Source organism: Conger conger, chromosome 4 (genome assembly GCF_963514075.1).
Source record: "Conger conger chromosome 4, fConCon1.1, whole genome shotgun sequence".
Taxonomy (NCBI): Eukaryota; Metazoa; Chordata; class Actinopteri; order Anguilliformes; family Congridae; genus Conger; species Conger conger.
In genome coordinates this window covers 64,591,409-64,617,034 of record NC_083763.1, presented here as the reverse complement: position 1 = coordinate 64,617,034, position 25,626 = coordinate 64,591,409, and the positions used below count along the sequence as shown (strand labels likewise).

Below are 25,626 nucleotides of genomic sequence, written 5' to 3'. Positions count from 1 at the left end.
ATATCAGTTCTATCATCAGCAATTGTATAAGGCGTATGCCTGTTCATCATATATTGCTGCATATTATTATGTACGTATTTCCATTTAATGTATTACTTGAAATAATGATATAACCTGACCTTCCCCATTAAATTCTCAAAACACATGATAATAAAATAAAATAAAACATATTCAGGGTGTCAATTCCAAAGAAAAAATAAACATGAACAATATTGAGATCAAACAGCTACATGCTTGGCCATTTAAATAATTTATTTATGCAGGCAACTGAACAATTATACATTACAAGCTTATAGCATTTTACCATGAACCTCATAATAGAAGGTGTATACATCAGATGATTGTCTTGTGAAATAGATTAGAAAAACAAACTTATGTAAAAATTAGAATATAACTAAATCAAGTTAATGGCAGGTCCTTAACAGCACTTCAGCTGGATGACAGTTGGATCACTCTCCACATTGAAAGCCTGAACTACATCAACCACTCTTAAGTTAAAAGTAAAAAATAATAATAATAAAAAAACGTAGTGGCATAAAGTAGCCTAATGTATCTTCATTTAGGTTAAGTCATAGTGCTTTGTAGCTTGCTGCATTTAGTGCTCTGTCAAAACGAGCATCTTCTGCCGATTTTTTCCCCGTTGAATCTTGTCAGCAAACTTTGAGAGCGGTCATCTTTTGTGGTCGTTGTTCTAAAACAAGGAACGTTTAGCATTTTAAACCAGTCACGAACCAATAAACATACGGGTTCTCTGTTCAGTCTGAACGGTCCAGGAAAGGAATTAGGTTCTGGTTTGCGTGCGTGGCGAAGGCGGAACGTATGACGTAGACAGCCGGACTCGGAGGAGTTTATTGTTCCTTACCGTCGGACACCGAATTAGAGGCTGATAAAGCCTATATCTATTAGTAATATAGACAATTTTCATCCATAGTTTTGCAGCGGAGAGAGAGTTACAGTACGAAAGCAAAGTCGGGTAGACACAGTGTCCAGCTGCCATGGCATATGCGTACCTGTTCAAGTACATCATTATTGGGGATACGGGTAAGGCACTGTGTCGATGTGTCAAGAGAAAAGAGGCATACAGCTTGCTAGCCAGTTAGCAATCTGGCTACATGCCTTGGGCTTGTTAGCGAGATTGCTCACTGGACAGTTGTTTAGTAAGTTATTGTTTATCAGTGACTTGGTTCATGCGAGGTGTGAGGAATGTCTATAACTTCATTTTTTGTCAGGTTATAACGTTAACGTTACCTACAAAAACAATTAATGCTAGCTACGTAAGGTTGGGCAATTTGTCATTACGCAGGTGTTTGACAGCAGTCCCACCACAACAAGTCATTATCCGTATTTCCTCTGTACAGACTGTCATAAATGTCAACTGGCTTTACTGTTTCCAGCTAATTGGCTAGCTGCTATATTTCGACAGAAAACACTTTAAAATTCTTCCTGGGAAATGGACCGTAAAATATGCAAGGCCTTTGGGGCAGACGCTCAATTCACCTAGCTACTATAGCTAACATACGGTGGCTAATGTTAGCTAGAATAGCTAGCTAAGTTATCTAGCTAAATACACTCGTTATGAAGGCATGGCTGACCGGCTAGCTAGCTAGAACAATGTTCTGCTAACCTGATAGCTTGCATAAGTAGTGTAAGTTCTGATGAGGCATTGACTGATTTTGTTGACAATCTGGTTCACCTAGCTAGCTAGTTAGCACAGTAGCCCTGTTCAGTTGTGTTGCCATCGGCTTGTAGCGAATGTTCATTAAGCTAAAATTGATAGCTTTTCTGCAGCTAGGCCTAGCAGTGACCGTTGTAACGTTAATATTGTGATGCTCGAATAGCGTGTTAACTCATAGTAAGTGTAGATGGGCAAAGTTAGGTAAATTATAGTTAGCATAGCTATCTAGATGTAATAAGTTTGCTGAGTAACGTTAACTTTGGGAACATAGCTAGGAAGTTCGCTGTAAGCGCTGATGCTGTAAAGTCAACATTACATTTTCAGCGGGCCTTCCTTTAGCGCTTAAATCCCGAGTAAATTTCAGAAGCCTAGAGCTCGAACGTTACTTGTTATTTTGATATCAAAATGGATAGGTCATCCGTTACGAAATCATTAAAACGGTCAGCGAAGCGGTTTCTTGCTCTGCTGTGACCCTGGTTAGTCATCGTATGACATGCTTATGATAAAATAACCCAAACTTGTACAACACATGTTGGAAACTGTTTTCCAACACAATTATCTACTTAGCTAGTAATTTTTTTTTCCTCTATCATTTTTATGTCTTACTTGGTCATATTGTTGAGTACAGCACTGATGATAAAGGTTCAGACATTAAGCATGTTTGTGCATGCTATATACAGTGAACAAAAGAAAGAAGCATTCTTTTACGTGTCACACACATTTGACATTTTGGCACTGAGCACAGGTTTTTTAGTAAATGAGACTAATCAATGTCATTCTTTTAAAAAAAGTTTAACTATCATCAGATGTAGCCTATAGCCTTTATAAATGTGATGCATTGTGTTTAACCATAGCACCTGCAGACCTGCCATGACTCTGGAAAGACCCTGTGGCATCCCTGGAATGGCAGCATTTCTTCTCTATGTAGAAAGCAAAGCCAACGGAAAGACTGGTCCACCATGTTGTTCCTATTAGAAGTAACTTTAAGTGTTGTGGAGAAGTGTAGCTTGGCTTTCTATGGCTCTCTGTTGAAAGAAAACATCATTTGTCTGTTGTTGGGCGAGGATTGCCCTTGAGATCTGGCCTTGGTGCTTACTGTTATACACAGGAGTCTTATTGCTTTAATTGAGTTAGAGAAAAGCAGTTCATGAGAGCACCCCAGTCACATTCATACAGCTTGTTTTCTTGCTAAGCACCCTTCGTTTCTTAGGTGGATACTTGTTGAAATGTACAGTAGTGTAGGGAAGTCTTAGGCCCCCTAGACTTTATTATATATGCGTTAATTTTTTTGTGTGTGTTAGCATAAAGGAACAGATTTGAGATTTCCACATATTCCTTTTCCAAAAGATTTAATTTTATGGAGACATTTTTGTATTTCATTTTAAAAAAGTAACATATTACTGTAAGCAATTGACTATTTTTACTTAAAAACTTGATCAAGGCTGTCTGAGATCAGAAGCATGGACCCAACCAAAGAACTGTGACATGCTTGGAACAACCTCCCTGCTGATTGTCTTATAGAACTGCAGGACAGCGCTGGCTATCTCAGAGAAGTGATGCAGTTTTAACACCGAAGGGTGGTCACAAAAAATATTGATTTGATTCAGTTTTTAACAATTCTGACAAATGACTAAAATGTCATGTAAAATGTATAGTATGTTTATTTAGGACCTTTCATTGAATTATTTTTGAAAGAATCTCATCTGTACAGAATGTTATACAGGTGTCTAAGACTTCTGCACAGTACTGTATGTATTTTGACAGTGAGCGTTGGGAATTGTATTCACACTGTCCTAATTAACCACTGCATCGCATTGCTCTTATTTTAAATGAAGAAAGGTTTACTTTTACCTGCTGCTTTTTCTGTCATCAGGGCGGGCCTGTAGCGTAGTGGTTAAGGTACATGGCTGGGACCCGCAAGGTCAGTGGTTCAATCCCCGGTGTAGCCGCAATAAGATCCACACAGCCGTTGGGCCCTTGAGCAAGGCCCTTAACCCTGCATTGCGCCAGGGGAGGATTGTCTCCTGCTTAGTCTAATCAACTGTACATCTCTCTGGATAAGAGTGTCTACCAAATGCCATTAATGTAATTTAATGTCATGGGAGCTGCACTATCCGGTACAAGCTGTGGCCTACTTGGTAGTGGTGCTTGGCAGATTTGTTTTAATATACGTTTTGAAGTAATATAACAATCCACCGTGTTGTCATTTTCATCTCTTCACATTGGAAAGCTGTGGGTTCACTACCTAGGTACATTATGTGGATAGGCCCTGTCTTTCCTAACACAGTATTAAATGGTGAATTGTTCTGTCTGCAATCCCCCTGAAGTAGTCAGGTTATTGGTTTTGTATCATTTGTGAACAGCTGCATGTCCCATTGCAAAAAGAAACCTCCGTTTCATATTTGTATTCTATTCCAGCTGCACAACAGTTACGTTGGGTACGTCCAGCCATTGCAGTAATGGTTGTGTGGACAGTGAGGTTTCCGGTCTTCGAGGCCAGTTCGATGTTTCTGTTGGCTTGTCATTGCCTCTCAGCCTGTCTGGTCTTTGAATGCTAATTTTAATTCTCTTCTTTCTTCTGTTGGAAAAAGGGAACATTTCCCACCACCCTGTAACTAGAGTACCCTGTGCCATGATTACATTTTTCCCTTTGCATTTTTATTTAATGGGTCTATGTTTTACATATTGTCCATTTACAATGATTGAGTGGAAGTATGCAGGTGTATAATGGTTAGCCTAAGTTTGAGGAATTTTCGACCATTGTACATGCAGTCATTATATGGCTTAAGGTAAATTCTAAAAACATTACATAACATTTTATTCTGTCCTTATGTGCAGTAAGATTTTTTTGAGTACACAACTAAATGGCATTGGTCTAGTCTTAATGCAACTGAAATTGCAAGCTAGAGTGATTATATCAGATTTTTTAAATTCAGAGTAAAATAAAGTTACTGCGTGCCTTTGGCCTAAAAGATTATTTGAGATGCTAAATCAGTATCAGGCTAAAAGGCTTCTTTGTTTACGAAATTAAAAATGAGCATGACATCAGGTGTAATTTGAGATTTCTGCACGCGCTCACAATTTTAAATGCAGGAGTAAACACATTTCGGCCCTTCTTGCAACATCGTAGGGGTATCTATGACAAGTTGCTCAACTGGACTGCCCGCATGTGACTGCCCAGAAGTGTGTCTTTGGGTGTGCGAGCACTGCTCTTGACTCTGGCGCGTAGTCTGCTCTCTAGATGCGTGCGATGATTCTGCGTGATTCATGGGCTGCACACACGCTGATGACTGCAGACCCAGTGGGCTGCCAGTTCAGCGGGACGAACATTTCAGGAACATTCCAGATGGATAACGGACATTAAGAGCGCTGTCACCACGGGACTTCCTACGCAGTCTTTGGTAGAACAGCTGTAAATCCAGAAAAGGAAGATTGATGTTAAATTAAGTTCAAGGTTGGCCCCTCCATTAACTTTTCAATAGCGTATGAAGACGAGCGTAATTTCCATGAATTAGCCTGTAACTGAATGTTCTGTTCCATTCTGTTTGTTTCGCTTCACGTTGTATAACTTGGGGGTTTCCCCACTGCTCCTCTTTCCTCTCATTAGCCACATTTCTTTAAATATATTTATTACTAAACAAATTTTAATCATAATAATTTAGTGATTAGTTGAGGCAGATGGGTGACCGCAGCTCTATCACGCCTGTGTCTCTGTTTACATCCCGATACAGTGCAAGGCATCACACTCCTTCACTGCAGGCCTACATGTCTGTGCTGCTTCATGTTTACTCAGCGTCTCTGTTTGAGAGATTCCCAGCAAGTCTCCAGAGTTTTGTGTGTAGAGTATCGGCTGAAACGGGCGTGTCCCGTTCCCTCATTACATGGACTAATCAGGTCCCAACAGTCACCCCTGTCATCGGCTTGGTGTACCACTCACCTTAAAGTGAACTTAGGCTCAGTGAGCACTTTATTAGGTATTTATTAGACTTACTAGACTTACTGGTCTTCTGCTGGAGCCTATTAACTCCACTCTGCATAGCTCTGTTGTAATGTGTGGTTATTTGCATTACTGTCACCTTCCTGTCAGCTTTCCCCAGTCTGGCCATTCTCCTCTGCCCTCTCTCATTAACAACTGGTTTTTGCTTGCAGAACTGCTACTTTTTTGTTTTTCACACCATTCTCTGCAAACTCTAGAGACTGTTGTGCATGAAAATCCCAGGAGGTCAGCAATTTCTGAGATTCAAACCTCAGTGATTGGCTGATTAGATATTTGCATTAGCAAGCTGGTGTACAGGTCTACGTAATAAAGTGGTCACTGAGTGAATTTGTATGCCTGTTAGGCTTGTCACAGTGTTGCTGTTTTGATACTGTCTTCTGTAAAATACCTTTGCAACTGGTATTACCAACCTTCGCCTATTGTGGCCACACCGAGGATCGAACCTCCGACCTTGCGGGTCCCAGTCATTTACCTTCACCACTACACTACCGGCCATTATGTACATAGGAAGTCATAATTCTGTTGGGTTGTAAAAGGTGGAAGCTGATGGTGTGGTGTAATATTTGGAAGTAGAGATGTAAGAATAATTGTGAAAGTAAAGCAGTCATAGATCACAGGAGTTGCTTTTTTAAAAAGACATTTCTTATGGGAGTGGGTTGTTTTTGGGCAAAGTAGATAAAAACCCTTTTGGAGAACTGAGAAGCTTTCCCATCCTTAAAGCCAGATAACTTGGCCTACTCATTCACGGCATACGTCTCACTTCTTGTGCGACTGCAGCATTTGTTTGTGATTGTTTTGTGTAGTTTTGCAGGCCGGGTGTACGGGTGATGGAGCAGACCCAGCAGGGCAGGGTCCATGCATTCGCTGTGCGCTTCCAGGCTTTGCACCTCAGCCTCAGCCATAGCTCTGTGTGTTACACAGTCCAGGTTTTATGATTAGTGCTGTGGGCATGCGCACTGACTTTGTTTTTCTGAATTGAGACATTTTCAATCAGGCCTTGTGTCCTGCTTCAATCTGTAAACTTCTGGTTTATGTGCAGTTACCGTGGTGGAAACTAGAGTTTCCAATCCTGCTGTCATGACCTCTTTCCGGATTTCATTACAGCCACATGATTACTTGCAGTATTTTTGTTTTACAGGAGCCTTTGCACTGCAGATCCAAATGCTGGTCTTGGGGTTTCCTTTTGCCTACAGATGCACCAAGCAGTAGGCTATTCAGCGGAACTTTTTAAAGGATTGCAACCGGCTCATTTGTAGTTACAGACTGTTACTTACAGATTAGCTTGTTTACTTGAATTCAATTCCCACAGTTCCTTTAAACTTCAAGATATTATACTCCCTCCATTAAGTACACAAATCTTGGTTAATGGGCATATTTCTTCTATGTGAGTTCCAGGTAATGCATGCAGTTTGATTGCTGTCATGTTGTGCTTTTCATGATGTTTCATGGGTTTTCCCATGACATTTTAATGTCAGATTTACATATTCCTACTGCATTCTTGCAATGTATTATTGTCTATAAAGGAGTGTTATACTCCGATGTAAACTATGAATAAAAATGGCTTAAGTAGGAGGTGGAATGCTTGGCTTTTGGGAGACCAACACAGAGAAAGCATAGCTGGTATTAGCCATTCATTACTGTTATGTTTTGTCTTGTTAAATCACAATTTCCCATGGAACTACATGGATGGCTGTGAGTTGCATATAGATGAGATGTGCAGAGGTTTATAATAATGAAGGGCAGAACTGTTAAAACAGTGAGAACACGGAGCTCATTGGGATAAGGAGCTCTGTTATCTACATTTCAATCTTTGCATCTCTTCCAGCACCCATGTGCAGCAAAGGCTGTTGCTCTTGGAAACATAATGTGCACTCATGTCTAAAACGAGAGCTAATTTATTTGTTATGGTAATGTATTTGTCGTCTCGAAACGTGATTCTCCAGTGACTTCAGTATCCAGTACATGCTAGTACAGCAGTGAAATGGTTGACCTGCTACTCTACCCTGTTTGCCATATCCCATGATTAAGCAGGTTAGCATGTAGCATGGGGTCTGGGCATTCATGCTACAAAATAAAGCAAATGCATTTACTTGTTTTGTATTCCTGTTGTTAAAGACCATGGAATGTATTGGAGAGGACGGCTGTACGTCACTGGTGGACAGCAAACAAGAGTGATCCTATTTATTTCTAACGTTATTCGGTGTATGTCAAGCCCTTAAACTTGGTGTTATTTTTGGCAAAGAAAAAAAACTCTTGAAATCACATCCTGTATTTTTAAACATATCCACCTTGTCTCACACAAACAGAGACGTAGTGGTTTGACTGACAGGCGTGGTGCTTCCAAACAGCCAGCGCATTAACGGCCAGTGCTCAGATCACCATCCAGAGGAATAATGAGACAAATCACTTTCTTTTTGGGCTATATTTGTGTATGACAGTAATGTTAATGAATGTTTATTAACGCTGGCTAATGCACTTCACAATGATTCAGTGGGCACAAAATATTCCCTGACATCTGAGATCATATGCAGATTATGTTTGCTTCGTCTGGTTATCGGCAAATTGATTAAAACCCCCTCCTACGTCAAGCGCGTGATATTGCGTCTGTTAATCGTCTGAAACATGAATATATGCATGCCCATAATCAGAAGGTCACATTCTGCAGGATGTTAAAGATTGCAGTTTAATTTGTAGCAGTTAATTGCAACATATGCTGATTGTACATTTGCTAGTGCTGATGGAGGAGCGAGGTCTGCAGCAGCACTCATTTCGGAGGAGGGATCGTTAAAATGGTTGGAATCCCTGCAGATTTGATCTATTTTTCTCTCAGTGTTGCGTTATAATTTTGAGGAAATCTCCCCATAGGCATGAGAGGAGGCTTTTGTGATGTTGTGTTTGGATGAAGTCGGTAGTAGTCCTGATTCATGTTAGGACGTGATTATAGATCAGAGTATATTCTAGAGCAGGAGTGCCCAATTGTGCCATGGAGGGCAGAGACCAATCACTGCACCAGATGATTTGACGAATCAAAGCACCTTCAATCAGAGAGGAGGGAAGTGATGCGTGAAATCAGCTGGTGTAGTGATTGGTTGGAACGAAAACCTGCATACTCTCGACCCTCCTCAGCACAAGATTGGGCACCCCTGTTCTAGAGAGCCTGTGCCACCTCTCACAGTGCCAAGTCATTTAGACAGATGGCAAAGCGCTTCCTCTCTAAAACACATGGAAGGTGTGGGCTCAATGTGAGTGTAGTGAATGCTTCAAAAAGACTGTCTTTCATGAGTAAAGACCTCTAGTATTTCAGTACAAATCCAGCCCTGGACAGTGTATTACAGTGTGAGGAAGACATTTGTGTTGCAGTATTTTATTCCACTGAAATACTGACGCATCTGTGGGCATAAACACCGTCTCGTTTCTCATGAATGTCTTGCTTTTGTTTTTCAGGAGTGGGGAAGTCATGTTTATTGTTACAGTTCACAGACAAGAGGTTTCAGCCGGTGCATGACCTCACTATTGGTAAGTTTTTAATGGTCTGGTCTGTTTCATATGAGGCTTGGTTGAATGGAATCATTTGTTGGTTAATGAGAATCGTGTGTCAAATGTTCAGCATCTGCTACAAAGCATTTCCTTTGAAAAAGGATAAAAAAATAAATGCTACAGAAGTACAGATGTATGAGGCAGTGTTACAGATGTCCATATGGATACAGTTGCCAAAGGATGTTTTCAGTGTATTTAGTTTACCTCCCTTCTCTTTTTAGTTATGTGTAATATGTTAACACTGTTCACAGTCAGTGCAGTTCAATGCTGAAGCTGGACTTGTGCATATGGGCCTGTGTTTGTCGAGGAGACGCAGAGCATAGCAGGTTTGCATGGACACATGGCTTGTATTTATAATTAGCCTAAATATCAAGTACAGTGAGTGAAGTGCAAATTTCACAGAGTGCCATGTTAAACCCTCTTGCGTGTTAAACCCTCTTGATGTCCTAGTTTTTGAATATGCTTTATGAAAGCATCGTTTAAAAATATTTGGCCAGCTGTATTTTCAGCAATTTGCACATCTGATCAATCATATTTATGTAGAAGCCCTTATACAATGTTACATAAGTGTGCACAGAAATATCTGAGGCAATTCCAGTTCTGTGTCGGATGGAAGTAGTCATTGCCATCAACCTAAAAAACATAACGCTAAGCGCTGTTGTAGATGCAAGAGGGAGATTTATGATATAGCCTGATGCTTTTAGTAGCAAATGGATTTTAGGGTATTGTGTTAAATGTCGCATAAGTAGATGAAATGGACTAAGATGCAGTTTGAAAATAATTGTTTTTCCTGAATGTTTTTTCCATTGAGTTCAACAAGAAAATATGTCCATTTAAACTATTATTTTCGTATCTACTGCAAGTCTGGCTACAAGCACTGTGGTTTGAGGCTCATTTGATATCTTGGGCCCTTGATGACTTAAAGCCATTTAGCCAACAACAAATGTTCTATACTGTTCTATACAGCTGAATCTAGTCCCACCCCACAATTTCCGTAGAGATCCTTTGAAATGCATAAAATTGAGTTTTAGTATTGCTTGTAGGACAACCTGAAAATAAGTTATCCAGACTCTGATGATGCTGATAGGTCATATACATCATGAAGTTATGGCATGCAAAGAATATGCAACAAAATACTAAACATGACTACTCATTTACCTAGCATTGCTGTGTCCCAAACATTATGGTGTCCTGAAATGGGGGGGGGGGGGGGGGGGGTCTGCTGTAATTTCTAAACCAAAGTATATGAATGACTGATGAGGTACAAACCAAAATGTATCAAAAATCCCCTTTATTCAAATCTGTCAATGTGCACTTTAACCACATGCGATTTTCTTTTATTACAAATCTCAAATTGTGGTGTACAGAAGATCGATGATTAAATAACGAGTCTTCGTTCCAAACATTATGGATGGCACTGTATTTCCCTAAAACCTGTTCAAATCACTTGCACAAAAGGAAGTGTCTTGGCCAGAGTGTTGGTTTCATGATCGAGCTGCACGCCATTCGCATGCTTTGGTTCCTTTGGTGTGAAACCACGTATGTGCAGCCATATCGCTCGTCTCATCCGATTAGGAACACCCCATTTATGTAACCGAGTCCCCAGTGCATGTGCCTTTATGAGCGGTGGGTCTCTTTCCCTCTCTTAGTATTCGGCTGTTTGAAAATAGCTCTCAAACAACTGAAAATAGCACTGATTCTGACGAGGTTCCTCTGTCAGGGCACTTCCACATCTTTCTCCCATAACCTCAGCGTTTCATACGTTGACAGCCTGGCCCTCTTGTGATAGACACCATTTTCTTCCCTGTAAACTTAATTGAGGCTTAAATAAAACAGGAAACGCAAATACATGTGTTTCCCTAAACAATAGACTGGCCTGTTCAGTGTCTCATGCTCTAAATGCCAACGAATCACACGTGTGGCTTTGTCTGAACCGGCCCGTGGTGCAGAAAGCCAGTCAGCTCTGCGCTGTAGTCCTGGCATGAGGAAGAGCAGAGCACCCTCTGACGCCTGACTGCCACCAGACCGTTCCAAATATACAAAAGTTATTTACAGTAAACTTTTTATTATAACATTCTGTGCTTGTAGGCTCCTGAAATTCAGAAAACACTACCACCACACTGTAAATCACACCACAACGCCAACGGTCAAAGGTTGCTCTTCCTGTGTATCAATCAGTGTTTATCCAGAATATTCAAGATCACATGATTACATGATACATTCATTAACATTATGCTCTCAAGGTGTCAATGAAGCATATTTGACACTTTTTACCAGTGAATGTACCCCTCAGCCTAATCCAGTGCTTAACACATTAATGTTCATTTTGAGTCATGAAAAATATATATAAATCTTGTTGAAAAATTAATTTGAAAAATTATAATAAGTCTACTTTAAAAAACATCTTTAAAAAATAATTTAAAAACATCATAAAAAATAAAAGAAAAATACAAAAGAACGGTTATTAATCTTTTAGCCTTTCATTTTACATTTAATATCCTCCTTATGTTTGGTTCCAAAAAATACACATTTGTTCAGGCTTTTTATATTTTGAGAAATATGTATTCGTTATTACTAATGTTTAACAATTTTTTTTTTTTCTCCAAAAGGTGTAGAATTTGGGGCGCGAATGATCACTATCGATGGCAAACAGATAAAACTCCAAATTTGGGATACGGTAAGTATATAGTTGTAAGTCTTTACATCTGTACAGATAATGTGAGTTTTATTTGGGCGGAGAATTACATATATACTGTGTATACAGTGCAGTCCATGAGTATTTGTGATGGAATATGTTGTATAAAGGGCTTCCTACATCACTGAATATGGATATAATACCATTAAAGTAAAGTTGACCGTGTGGATTTAACCTCATGTTCATTGTTTCATTTCCAATCTAAGGTGCGTGAGTACAGAGCCAGTACAACAAAAAAAGTTGTGTCTCTGTCCGAATATTTGTGTGACTGCTGTGTACATTCCATATGTATTATGCTTCTTATAAATGCTTAGAATTGGTTATATTCCTTTATTCCTTCCGATCTTAAAGCATTTTAACTTACAGAGGTGAAAATATAATGAAACATTTCAGAATGGGTGGAATCAGAACACTTTCATTAATCTAATATAAACTAAGAGCTTCAGCACAATGTTTTTAAATAGCCACTGCATCTGAATTGAAGCTGTACTGACTGACTGAGTGTTTGTGGCAGTGTCTATAAGTTTACATATAATGGATGAACGAGTGTTGTTAGATGAACCCAGAGAACAGATATCAGGGAGGGACAGGTCTGCTAGTATTCAGCAGTTGTTCAGAGTAGAGTCTGTGCAGTGGCCGTGTCCTGGGAGAGAGCACAGCAGGCTGAGCGCAGGTCTCTGCCCTGGTGCTCCTGTCAGATGGTGGGCCTGGGTTGCTCTCTTGCTCCTCTGTCCCCTGTGGCTTGGGCAGGGGACGCAGACCTGGCGGCACTGCTGCCCCCTGCTGGCCGGTGGGCCAGGTGCCCTCTGACATCAGCGACGGTGTCAGCTCTGACCTTTCATCTCTGTGGTCAGTTTTAAGGTTGCTGTGAGTCCCTCCTCCTGTCAACCTCAGAAGAGCCAGAGCCTCACTGTGAGGCAACTTGTGGCTGCAAACATATTACTGGCCTATAGATGGAGACAGTGTGCCAGAACAGAAAGTCGTTTTCACTTCCCTGTACTAATTTTCTCAAACATTTTTTGGTGAGCAGTTATGTGTCTCTTGAAATATAGCAATATTTTATCACTCGTTTTCAAAAAAATGGCAAGTTTAAAATAGCATTTAGCTGTGATCACTGACATTGCTTTCTGCCAAAGACAGATGTAAATTGTTTGGCAGATTGTTTAGCAGTGCCTTGTTGGAGTGTGGAAAATGTTTTTAATTTCCGAGATTTGACATATGAAGCCCATTCAGAACTGAATCTGTTTTCTGGAAGTTGTACTTAATTAACATACTGAAAGTCTAGCTTATCTCGTTTTGAAAAATTGAAGCCCCGACGTGTGACTTCGAGTAGAGGGCTGTGTCACGGTCTTACCCTGGAGACTGCACGGGAACGGAAACGTGCTGCCCTGATCGTTTTTCACCCTCAACAAGCCTGTTGCGGCATGATGTCATTCTCTGAAAACAACCCAGTCTAGTTTCACATGGCTTCTCTGCATTCTGACAGTTTTGTTCATCGGTATTTTAAAAAGGTCACTCTGTTAGTACTGAACTTATTCAGTCAGAACTTTTGAAAGAGGTGCAATGCCGTGAAAGTATTTGCCCCCTTTCTGATTTTCTCCGTCATTGTATATTTGTCACACTGAATGGTTTGACGTATGTAGACAAAATGTTATATTTGACCAAAGTAAACACAAAAACATTTTCCAATTACTGTTTTGGTAAAAAAGAAAACAGTTACTTAAAAAAGTAATCAAACACCCAAATTACTCCTGTCAAAAAATAATTGTCACCTTAAACTTAATAACTGGTTGTACCACCTGTAGCAGCAGTAATTGCAACCAAACCCTTCCTAATAATCTGTCCTTCACATCACTGTGGAGGAATTCTAGCCCACTCTTATTTGCAGAACTCCTTTGATTCAGTAGCAATTTCATTTCAATGGCAAATTGCTATGTTTCTGCCAAGGCATCTATATAGGGTTCAAGCTAAGACCTGTGTGTTTATGCACTTAACGTCTCGTATCACGTTGCACTTTTTACCAGCTGTTGGCAAATTTGAGGTTTGCATTAGCATTAGCGCTTCCATTAGGAGCTGCACAATGCGGGCGGACAACGGGAGAGGATCCGCGCATCATAACCAGGAATAATTGTGTTTTTTGAAATGGAGTGCTTTACTCCAGTGAGCAGTGGCTGAGTGGCGGGGGAAGCAGAGGAGTGATGTAACCCTCTGAATTTGCATCCTTGGCCTCCCTGCAACCTCTCCTCTGGCAGCTGGTGTCATTCATCATTTATTTACAATGGGCTCTATTTATTCTAATGTCAACAGCTGCCCGGGGAGCAGGGCTCTCAATGGGGGCAGGACGCGGCGTAGCCTCTCGCTTTCACAGGGGGCTCCTCTGAGTGCAGTTGCTAGGAGTCCATTCTGCGCGCCGGTAATGATTCCCGCATTGTGAGGCCATTCACGGAATTGGGTTGTCAAGGATGGCCCGGGAGAGCTGAGAGCTCTTTTTGTGGAGGGAGAGTGACAGTGGGCACAACACAGGCCCTCGCGCGCGACCATGGGGACCGATGGGGACGGGCGGAGGGTGGAGGGAGGGAGGGAGGGAGGGACGGAGGGAGGGTTAGGCCGAGCCACCCCGGAGCTCACTGCCCCAGAGCTCACTGCCCCTCACTGGCCCTCACTGGCCCTCACTGGCCCTCACTGGCCCTCACTGCCCCTCACTGCCCCTCACTGCCCCTCACTGCCCCTCACTGCCCCTCACTGGCCCTCACTGCCCCTCACTGCCCCTCACTGCCCCTCACTGCCCCTCACTGCCCCTCACTGGCCCTCACTGCCCCAGAGCTCACTGCCCGCTCTCTGTCTTTCAGGCCGGACAGGAGTCCTTCCGATCCATCACCAGGTCCTACTACAGAGGGGCGGCCGGGGCGCTGTTAGTGTATGACATCACAAGGTGAGGCGGCGTCTCATTCAGCCTGTCTTCAGCACACTCACACCTGAGCTCTGTTCATTTAATTGCATTAAGAGTCATTCCCAGATAGTGTGTGTGCACAATTATTGGATTTAAAATAATTGGGTCATTGCAAATGTATAGGAACAGGTATGTTGCATATATTGTCTCCTGGGTGAAGTGTTCACTCTGACCTGCTTGTGTTCCAGTGCATCCTTGCCTTGTCTTTATGGTCCTCTGAGATGTGAAAGGTTGTGTGGCTTCTTTTCACTCTCTGTAACAGAAGGGACACCTTCAACCACTTGACGACCTGGTTAGAAGATGCACGCCAACATTCCAACTCCAATATGGTCATCATGCTCATTGGAAACAAGAGGTGAGCGGTCCTTCCTGACTGGCTGTGGCCAAACGCCGCTGTACTGCTCAGCCATTGGCTCTCCTTTTCCCTGTTTCTCCCTTCCGCTGCTGCGGTCACAGAGATACAAACGGCTGTTTTCATCCTGTCAGACGAGCTGAAGTGTTTCTGAACAGGGAACTTATTTGATTGGTCTGGTCTCTTTCAGTGACCTGGAATCACGGCGTGAGGTGAAGAAAGAGGAAGGGGAGGCCTTTGCCAGAGAACACGGTCTCATCTTTATGGAAACCTCCGCTAAGACGGCGTCAAACGTGGAAGAGGTAACCGCCTTCCCAGGGCCTGCTTGATTAACTGGTTGAAATAACACCCATTTAATGCAGAGGTGTTGGTTCTGTTTCTTCATATCAGTGCGTGTTCGTCCTGCATGTTGTTGTACTTTCTCAGGGTTTTTTTTTTCTTGGTTTTTGGTGAACTGATGTGAAAAATGCCCGTACACCGCAACCCTTTTTCTCAGTTCTCAGGAATGAGTCACAGCAGAAATCCCATAACCACAATTTCTGTCATTCAAAGACTCAAATCTGAAAGTGTGAAACGTGTAGGTTGTCTCAAGTGAAAGTAACAGGCCGTTTGTCAACCATTTTCTGAACCTACGAGGCCTTCCTGTAAATTCTGTCCTACACCTGAGACTTCTCCATGCTCTGAAACAAACTCAATTCTGCTGAAAATGATGGCAGGGCCAGTTCCAGTAAATCATGCCACCTTCAAAACTGGGTTAGGCTGGGGCAATGCTTAAAAAACACAGACAAAAACAAAAAACAAGTAGACGGAGCAATAAGTTCTGGACAGGATGTTTGGTTTTGAGCAGGAAATTCACCTAAATCTTCTCTTTGTTGTATTACCTTTGATAAGCGCATTCAAATGTTGATGCCAGAAGTTTAGAAATGTCACTACCGTACCATTGCAGCCTTACCACATTGTGTATGTTGTGGCTTAACTCAGATATGCATACAACGATTAGCTGAAAGTATCAGAGATCTGAATGTGTCCCATACATCATGCTTTGGGCTGTATATATATAATGCTGTAAGGTCCATCAATTTGCGGTGACATAAATGCTATGTGGTAATGTGTTTAATAGGTTTAGTTCATTTGCAGCATAAGATGTGAAATGGGTATATTGAGAAATGTGACTGTTTTCATTATGTTTTTATATGCGACTAGTCTAGGTGACGCCGTTTAGAAATCGTAAGTGTACTTGGTCCTGCCTGTCACAGTGTGTGTGGAGGCCTCTGTATAATGTTTGGGAATCAAAGCTGATATGCCAGGGAATTGCTGAATTTTTCCCCGGCTTAGGTCAACCAAATGTCAACACAGAATAGTCACAATATTGTGACTCCTCATTACTGAATTTACTGCACATTATTACAGCATCATAATTGCCCTTGTCAATGAATGTGTAATTTTTCTGGAAGATTTAAGATGGTAAATTAAAGCCAGACCATGCTAGTGGGCTGTGCCCCAGGGAGGGAGGGTGCCAGCAGCAGCTCTGGTTGAGTGGCCGCGCTGCACGGTGCAGTGAAGCACAGACTCTTCATCCTCACCCATCACTCTTCACTCTTCATCATCACTCTTCATCCTCACCCATCACTCTTCATCATCACTCTTCATCCTCTTCACTCTTCATCCTCGCTCTTCATCATCACTCTTCATCCTCACCCATCACTCTTCACTCTTCATCATCACTCTTCATCCTCACCCATCACTCTTCATCTTCACTCTTCATCCTCACCCATCACTCTTCATCCTCACTCTTCATCCTCTCTCTTGTGAACTGACTTAAATACTCTGCATCCTACAGATTTCAATGAAAGGGAAAAAGTATTAAAAAGTAATTACATATTAAAAAAACCTCAGTAAATATCAGCCACCTGAGAGGAGCTGATTGCATTGTGACTTTCACTTGTACAAGTTTTGCTTCGAGGCACAAATGTGGCTGGATTTGATCCTTCCCTTAATGACCCACGGCAAGTAGATTTTTTAATTCATTTGTACTTACAAGAAAACACTTTGGGTTCATTTTCTAATAGAGTAACAACGCTTGGTGAATTTTAAATTAAATGACTGTGAAGTTCATCTCTTAATTCATTATCTCTTCGCTCTGCAGCATGATTTAGCAACTCCTTAAGAGCATATAATTGCTTTGTCAATGCTCTTTCTTGGACTGCTAAATGATATTATTTGAAAGCTGGATCATCGCATACCACCAGGTGGCAGCAGTGAGCAACATAAAGCTGCCGTAGGCCCCACTCAAAAAGCAGACCGCTTTAATAAAATACTGAGCGCTCTGCATGAATGATTTATGTTATGTCTTTATATACATGTTTTGTGAATATATTTTAGCGGTCTGGGAGCAGCGCAGTCATTGATTTGTGCATTATTATTCCGGTCGCCCGTATCGGAGCTCTGGCAAAGCCAGATTGTGCTCCAGCAACCCGTAGCCTTGAGGTGAGCCGAATTACCCCCAGAACACTCCCCCCTCTTCAGCTAGCCTCCGGTGCGTGGCAGGGCGACGGTTCTCATCGAGCGCGGAACCGGCGCGCTCCATCTGCGGGAGGAGATGAGAAGTGTCTAAAGTACCAGAGGTAGATTACCGCGCTCGTTATGCCAGATGGTCTGTTTGTTTTTTTTTTTCCTCTCGTCGCTCGCTCTTAATGAATTGGATCCGGCCGTCTCCGTCCAAGGTCAGCGAGTTAGGAGAGGGAAGGTTCCCGGCGGTCGGGGACCCTCCCGATTACGGGGGCCGTGCCCGTCTGCGGGGGAGAGGGGCCCCCGGCGTGGGGCATCGCCGTAGCGACGGCGGTAGCGCGTACCTGTTTTCCACCGCGCGGGCGTGGACGGGTTGCACGCGGCGGTTCGGAGAGTCAGGGCGTTCAGCCGCGGAGCGTGAGGGAGCGGGAGTTCCTCAGAGCCTCGCAGGTAAACGTCTCTGAGACCAGGTGTGCTGTTCGTTAGGGAAATCCCTCTTACGCACATTACACGTATGGGACTAGTGCGGTCGTGTGTGTGTGTGTGTGTGTGTGTGTGGGTGCGCGTGTGCGCGTGTTCGCGCGCGCATGCGTGCGTGCGCATGCGCATGCGGTGTGTGTATATACATGTGGCAGGTGTGTGTGAGCAGTCAGGCGTGTTCACACGTACGCACGTGTGCGCGGATGTGTTAACGCCGCAGCGCGAGTTTAAAAAAAAAAAAAAAGCGAAGAATAAAGAAGAGTCAATTCGCAATTGGCCGCGAGCCAAGCTCCCAGACTCGAGATGTGAAACTGTTTGGAAACCTGTTCGTTTCTGGAAGCGCCCCGAAACACCCTCCGTGATTAATTCATCTCATTAGATTGCTGTGAATTCTCCTGACCCTGTATGATGTTTCGATCACACACTTAGAGTTTATGCATATTCATATCTCCGCGCGCCTGCCTCACACGCTTAGGCCTGCTCGCCGGGCCGGCTGCAGTAATTGAGCTGCAGTAGATTGATTACTCTGGGGAGCTGTAAGGCCTTTATAGGTGAAAACATATCAGTCCTGTTAATTAGGAAACAAAGCTCTGGTGGCAAGTTCAGCCGTTAAACGCTTCCAGGGTACGGTGTAGAAGGAGCTCCATTTATTTCTGCTAATGAACTGCGCTTTTTATGCACTCTGGTACGGAGAGGACGGAAAGTTCGCCCGCTCGGAGCCGCGCCGTCCGGCCGGGCATCCCTGGGCTTCCTGCGCCGTCTGCCGGGGAGTCCCTCTTTCCGCCGCTGTCGGTCTGGCCTGTTTCCTGCTTGTCTGGGCAAAAACGGGGCACTTTCTGCAGCGTATCCGCTCGTTCTGTCTGCTCTTTATTCAGCTGTAATACGGGCGCTTGCACGCAGTGCCGTTCCATGGTTTCTCTCACGTTGCCAGGTTCACGTGCGTCTGTTTTGTGGGGCTGTTTTAGCAGCAAACCCTGTAACCCCTGGAAATGTAAGAGCAGGGTCTGCCCTGAGTCAGCTCCTTACTTATTAAGGTCATTAGCAGGATGCTGTCTGGAGCCGCTTCTGACAGGCGGGTTACTCAGTTGATTATTTAACAGTTCTCTTTTTTTCTTTTTCTTTTTCTTTTTTTTTTTGTTGCGTTTTAGGCATTCATCAACACAGCCAAGGAGATCTATGAGAAGATTCAGGAAGGGGTCTTTGACATAAACAATGAGGTACGTTTCCCCACACTGCTAATGCACAGCTAGTGCTCCTCTGTGGGTTATCAGCTGAAGAGCCTCATTTGCATCCAGACTGCAGTTAGGAGGCTCTGGCTTCCCATCCAGGAACCACTTCAGCTGAGATGCGCTCACACCGAGCTCCGCACACCTCTGTCTTATCGCTAGATTTTACATACATGTGTAATTACATCCCGATAAGCGCTAAATGTTTGCATAAGGGCTAAGAATTTGCGGTAGCATAACATTTATACTCGTATAACTTCTAAGGTCACAAATTCTTCCACAAATTGAATTTTCTCTTTCAAGGCCCTTCTTTATAAATAAAAAAAATAAAGAAAACACGGAACAAATCGGTGTTTTTATTTGTAGCTTTGTGACATCAAATATTTTTTGTGCAGAATGAAAAATACTGCCATTTCTACATTAGTAATGCCCTACATTATGGGTACAATTCCGTATTGCAGATTTGCATATAGATGGCTAACGTTAGATCCAAGCTCTCCAAAACCTTCGAACAAAGAGAAAAATGTTGAATGCAAATGAAGGCCATATCACCCACTGCAGTTTTTGTACCTGAACAAATGTCGCCTTATAGTCCAAACATCCAAACAAAGCATCATTTCTTCGCTGCAGCCAAAAAAAACATTACACTTCGAGTACGATTAATTAATTATTACATTTATTGCAATGCTCTCATTTTGTCCAAATGGATGGTTCGTTGGCTGAAAAACGGTGCAGAAATGGTACAAAAAGAAGCCCTGCCTATGCCGGAGGTGAGGCGGTGCTTGGCGGATGTTTGGTGCGGTGTCTCTTTAAGGACCGGAGGCAGGCCTTCAGTGGTGAAGGCCCAGAGCAGAGGCCACAGTGTGGCCAGCAGAGGGCCAGACCTGTGGGGGTTTCATAACACTGAGCCCATTAGCATAGTCTGCCCACAGTCACATGGCAACTCCAGCAGAGCACAGCGGAAGAGGGAGCGAGCCTGGGACACAGCTCCGCGCACTTCCCCCGCATTCAGGCCTGTTTTTAGTCATGTATGTGGGGAAATATCGGCCCTAATTATTACAGGAAATGCACATCAATTACGCGCTATTATTCTGACGCTTAATTGCATTTCATGTGCACGGCTCGTGGTAAACGTGCGCCTTTTCCGTTTCTTCGTTGCTTTGTTTTAGATGTGTGTGGTAGTGTGGACGAATCCATAGTGATGTAGTGTACATAAAGCCATAGTGATGAAACATGAGAAGGATTGGCACGGCTATGAGGCATTTAGAAGGGAGATGGCCGGAGATCGTGATTAGGTGTTCATCAGCTTTCCTTTTTTAAAAGCATGTACAATAACAGCATTGTGTGTGTGATTACATTTTTCATGCGATAATTTTTATGCTTATTAATTAACCAAAGTTAATTGACTATAAATTGCGCAAGTTTAACTTTGTACACTGCCTAATCCCCACAGAAACCGTGCAGAAATTATAATTATGGCACCCGTTACATGTGAACATATGAGAGTAAGAAGGTGAATGGTAACTGAGTGGTATTAAGCTAAATTCACTGCCTCAGTTGCACTACCAACTGTACAGAAGCTATTCTGCCCCCGAACCTCTAAGAACACTGAAAGCATATGGGCCCGTTGCTTCCGCGGCTCACACCTGCTTTTTCTGGACCAGAGTTTTCTGGGCCCGATACTCTGCCAAAAGTGGAACTCGGCGTGTTCCGTAATGCTTCTTGGCAGAAATGAAACCATAGACTATGCCATGTTTGGCTGTTTGATATTTTTTACCATTCTAAAATAAATACTTTCGTTTTTGCATTGTGGCTAAGTAACACTGCCTTTCTTCGTGCTGTTTACACATGTTGATGTGTTCAGCACACGTTCATGCCTGAATTACTTAGATTTTTCATGGAAATTAAACCCCTGCGGTTTAGGATTGTTGATTGAGTGTAATGAATACAGTAGGAGACGAAGGTCTGAAGATATTTTAAGGGGTTAATATTTATAGGGGTTGATATTTTAATGTGTTAATTGGCATGATTGGTAAAGGATCCATAGTTAAAATGACTCTGTTTGATGGCATCGTTCGCTAGCAGAATGGAGCGCAGGAAACCAAAGTCTATATCCAGTGTTAATTCATGTTCCTGAAAGGAAAGCCAGCAGCCCCCTTTATATTGGCAAGAGGCCAAGTCATAACTTGTCCATAACATGTCGTAAGGTTACTACCTATTGCGAGGAGGTGAGACCCATTTAGCTATTGGGCATGCTTTTTATTAGGGCGAGAGAAAAAAGTCAAGGCACAAAGTCAAAACCGCATCAGCTGATGTCAACACAGAGGCAATGCCAAAAACCCCAAGGCTACTGGTGCGCCGAAACCCCTGCCAAGCCCTATAAATCTGAGATTTAGTGTGACGCGAAGTTTCCTTAAGAGCTTCATTTCAGTAACTACTGTGTTACTTCTCTTGAAGTGCTGTATTTTAGCCCGAATCCACTTGAGGGAGTATGTGCTGAGAGAGATGCGTGCGTTTGATAAATGAAAGGGCTGCTCGCTGTGTGTGTGAGTTCCTGGCAGGCTGCCATGTCTTTGGGTTATTGCTGAAATTATTGATGACATAGAACACTCCTATGCCCTTCCCCTCTGCAGCTCTTTCCAAAAGAGGGAAATTTATTGAGGCCTGCAGAGACTGGGCCTGACCCTCTCATTTCTTTCAGTTTTGTTCTTTTTGGCAGGGATATATCTGCTCCACATTACCAGTCCAATTTTTTTTTTTTCTCACAAGTTAACATGGCATTCGGGCTGAACTGAAAGCAACATTGAGCCTATCTCCATAACGAGTAATCCTCCGTAAACAAACTGTGCAAAGGTGAAAATGTGATGTGTAATAATAAATGTAGGCATATGTGACCGGGGACTGGGGTTGTGATGGTGGTTGTTGTTGTGGTTTCCATCCAGGCGAACGGCATTAAAATAGGACCCCAGCATGCTGCAACCAACGCCACACTTTCAGGGAGCCAGGGAGGACAGCAGGCCGGAGGGGGCTGCTGCTGAGGCCTGCGCTTTTCTATCTGACTGGTTGGGCGTACTAACCCTTTCTTACCCTCCCCACGCCTGCCCAACCCCTCATTTCCACTCATTTACTAGATGGCTGTCCGTCAAGAGCAAAAGCAGAGTCCTTCACAAACCCTGTTAAACTTTTGAAGTCTTTCTGGGCTCCAGCAGAAATGGTTAACTTTCACCTAAATGACAAGATTTTGAGGATCATGTTGAGATTTTTATTTTTATTTTTTTCTTTCCCCAGTCATTGTGTTTCTTGATTTTTTTTTTTCTGTGTCCTTTTGGCTTCAACATTGTATTGTATTAAACACTACAAGATCGGCTAAGTATTTTAATGAGTTCATGTGGACAGAGTTCCAGGCTATTTCGGTTACCTGAAGTAACAGGCATGTAGGACCGTCAGCCCGCCATTTTCAAAGTGAAGGAGTGAAGAAGAGAAGGACTGTTTTAATTCTGTATTTATCATTCACGGTTTTTGTATATATAGTTATGATTTCTTGCTTTAGTGTATCTTGACCAAGTTACAACACTTTATTGAATTAGCTGAAATTCTATACTGTACGATTTAGCGCTATGAACTGCGACAGTATTGTTATTCCTGCTTTGACACCTTTTTAATCCTGTAGACTCTTTCCTGCCATCTCCCTCCAGTAACCTTGAGCTGCTCAGTGTATAGCAGCATTGGCTCAATATTCTTCTAATTTAATGCCAAATTATGTGCTCTATAACCACATCTCCAGAAACGGATCACCCACTCTCTTGAAATGGATCAGCTGTTTGCCTTAAAAAAAAAAAAATCTGATATTTTTTAGTGGTAAAGCAAAAAGGTTAGTGCATTTTTCTGTCTCAAAAGATTCATGCTAGAATAATATATTATAATATACCATTGTTTCTTATCAAAATTTATTTTTCAGATTAACCTGCAACAGAATTTTTGTGCAGATCATTATTAAACTTTAGATGTCTTTGTGGTTGTGTAAAGATTTGCTTTATTTGGCAGTGTATTCTGTTTATGGATATATGGTGAACAACTTGTCTATTGTGAAAAGGGTGATAAAAGCCAAACCTGGAATATCTATGTGACCCTCAACTTATTTGCTGTGGTGGTTCTTCTTAAAATGATTGTTATGACAGTAAAAAAAAAAAAAAAAAAAAATGTTACAACAATAAAAAGATATAATAATCCATGTGGTTTAACAATCTAGAGAACTCATTTTCTGACTGTGGGGAAAAAATTATAGTGGTCACCTTTATGTCTATTTTATTTTGCATTTCATTAATCATCTCTAATCATTTTCTTCATATAAATCTTCATCCCCAAGCTTATGTGCTGTGTTCATTATCCAGACATCTGTATAAATAAAATCCCTTCTGTCTTGGATTCAGATGTAAGAACATGGCAGTGTGAAGTCAATTAAGTGAAAAATGCTTGATTTAATCATGCTTGACGTTGAGATTAAAGTACAGGTCTTTTGTTGAAACCATGACTGTAGTATACTATCTAATATCTCCCTTCCTAATGTAAAATGTCTTTTAAAACATTATTAGCAGTATTTGATGCCTTTTTCAGACAGAAGAATGCCGATCTCAGTGTGTACACTGCCGAGCAGCTGAAATAAAAGATATCTTGTGCAAATTTAAAGTGTTATTGGGGGGGCAAGGATTGGGGGTAAAAAAACAGTGCTGCTTTTATGAGTACCTGGCTCTGCCTCCCACCCGTGTTGCCTGTGCCACAATATTCATTGTCCTGAAATGCAAGCGCTTGGAAGTGTAGTGCATTCTTCCTGGGAAAATGTGACTTAAAAACCAAACTGATTAGATCCCATGAAGAGAAAAAAGGCTGCAGGAAAGCTTTCCTGTTCAGGGTTACAGCAGGGAAGCAAAAATGCATCATTGGTTCTCCGCTGCCAACTTCCAGGTGATCGTAGTTCTCAACCTTGTCAGCTCACAGGCTGGCCCACATCGTGTCAGTATGTTGGCAGCAGAGTTGGAGTGACAGCTACACGTTTGTCATATACTGCTCATCAACAGTTGCACAGTTACTGTACATGAAGTAATTTGCTGTTTGCAAAACGATGTTTAAGCTGACAGTAAGATTTAGCATATCAACAAAATGTGCAGGGAAGGAAGACTGGTTTGCTCCAATGGAAGTTACATTTAGTTACATTTCCACTTGGTGCTCAAGGGGTATTTTCCTTGGAAGTCATCCAGTGTTGCACTGAGAGAAATCCTATTCCTTGATATTGAATATTAATTAAATTGAAAACCTCTTGGGGTGTGAATCTTGTTGATTATGATGATGAATCTTGTTAATTCCTATTAGTCGGTAATTACATTAGAAGGAAATTGTGCAAATATTGAGTGTATGGATAGATTATCAATAACACCTTCGGAGAATTATTTAGTGTTTACAAAAATAGGAATGCAGATTTGGAAAGTGTTTCGCCACAGAAAAAGCAATTTTTGACTTTTATTTTCAGCAAGTGGATTAACAATTGCTTGCAGTCTCTAAAGGAATATTTTTGAGTACTTTGAGTAATGTAACGTGGTGAAGAAGGATTTCACAAATGTAAGGTGTTGATGAATGTTGATGAATTGCTCTCTGAATAAATCCAGTGACCCAGTCCGGTTCTGGTGATCCAGACTAATCAAGTAAAATCCTCAAGCTTCCTCCACTATGATTGATAATGTTGTCACTTATAAAATGAAGACAAACTTATTCATTTTTACATGAAATGCTTGCCGTTTTGTCCTATGAAAGATGCTGGTTCGATTCCTCATGGTATAAAATGATTTAATTTTCAAACCGGGTATCAGTTGTCAGATTGCCATCTCACAGCATATTGGATGAGCTGTAGCTACACACTAATTGTGCTGCAAGTTAAGAACTGCTGTCAGATCGTATCTGTCGTATTAAAAAAAAAAGAAATACATTTGTGATAAGGCTTTTTATAAATGAGATTTAATACAATATGTCTCTTGTAAAGCTTGATGCAATCTATGGGGTAGAGAAAGGCAACTTCATGATATCATAATTGCTGTAATTCTAATATAGATGCTGAACTATCTGAAGATAAGTCTATAAATATAAAATGGCTTGACAGCCTTCCTCCAACCTGTATTGCTTCATCGATTGTGAACTCCAAGGTGAATTGCTTAGTT

The 25,626-nt window shown here is 42.0% G+C and overlaps 1 protein-coding gene across 1 annotated transcript; it reads left to right on the top strand.

Annotated features, from left to right (window-relative positions):
* Positions 1-800: 800 nt before the first annotated feature.
* On the top strand, positions 801-24,100 carry LOC133126999 (ras-related protein Rab-2A). The gene is made up of 8 exons (XM_061239576.1): positions 801-1,041; positions 9,117-9,188; positions 11,819-11,886; positions 14,754-14,836; positions 15,117-15,209; positions 15,397-15,508; positions 19,343-19,411; positions 22,363-24,100. The coding sequence occupies exons 1-8, from the start codon at positions 996-998 to the stop codon at positions 22,456-22,458; spliced, it is 639 nt and encodes a 212-aa protein (XP_061095560.1). The 5' UTR covers positions 801-995; the 3' UTR covers positions 22,459-24,100.
* The last annotated feature ends 1,526 nt before the right edge of the window (positions 24,101-25,626 follow it).

What these genes read in the sequence shown, in the direction of transcription:
- LOC133126999 (XM_061239576.1), top strand. Translation starts at nt 996, where the DNA reads ATGGCATATGCGTACCTGTTCAAGTACATCATTATTGGGGATACGG. An exon ending in CATCATTATTGGGGATACGG is followed by an intron (nt 1,042 to 9,116) that starts GTAAGGCACTGT and finishes TTTGTTTTTCAG; the next exon opens with GAGTGGGGAAGTCATGTTTA. An exon ending in TCTTTGACATAAACAATGAG is followed by an intron (nt 19,412 to 22,362) that starts GTACGTTTCCCC and finishes GTTTCCATCCAG; the next exon opens with GCGAACGGCATTAAAATAGG.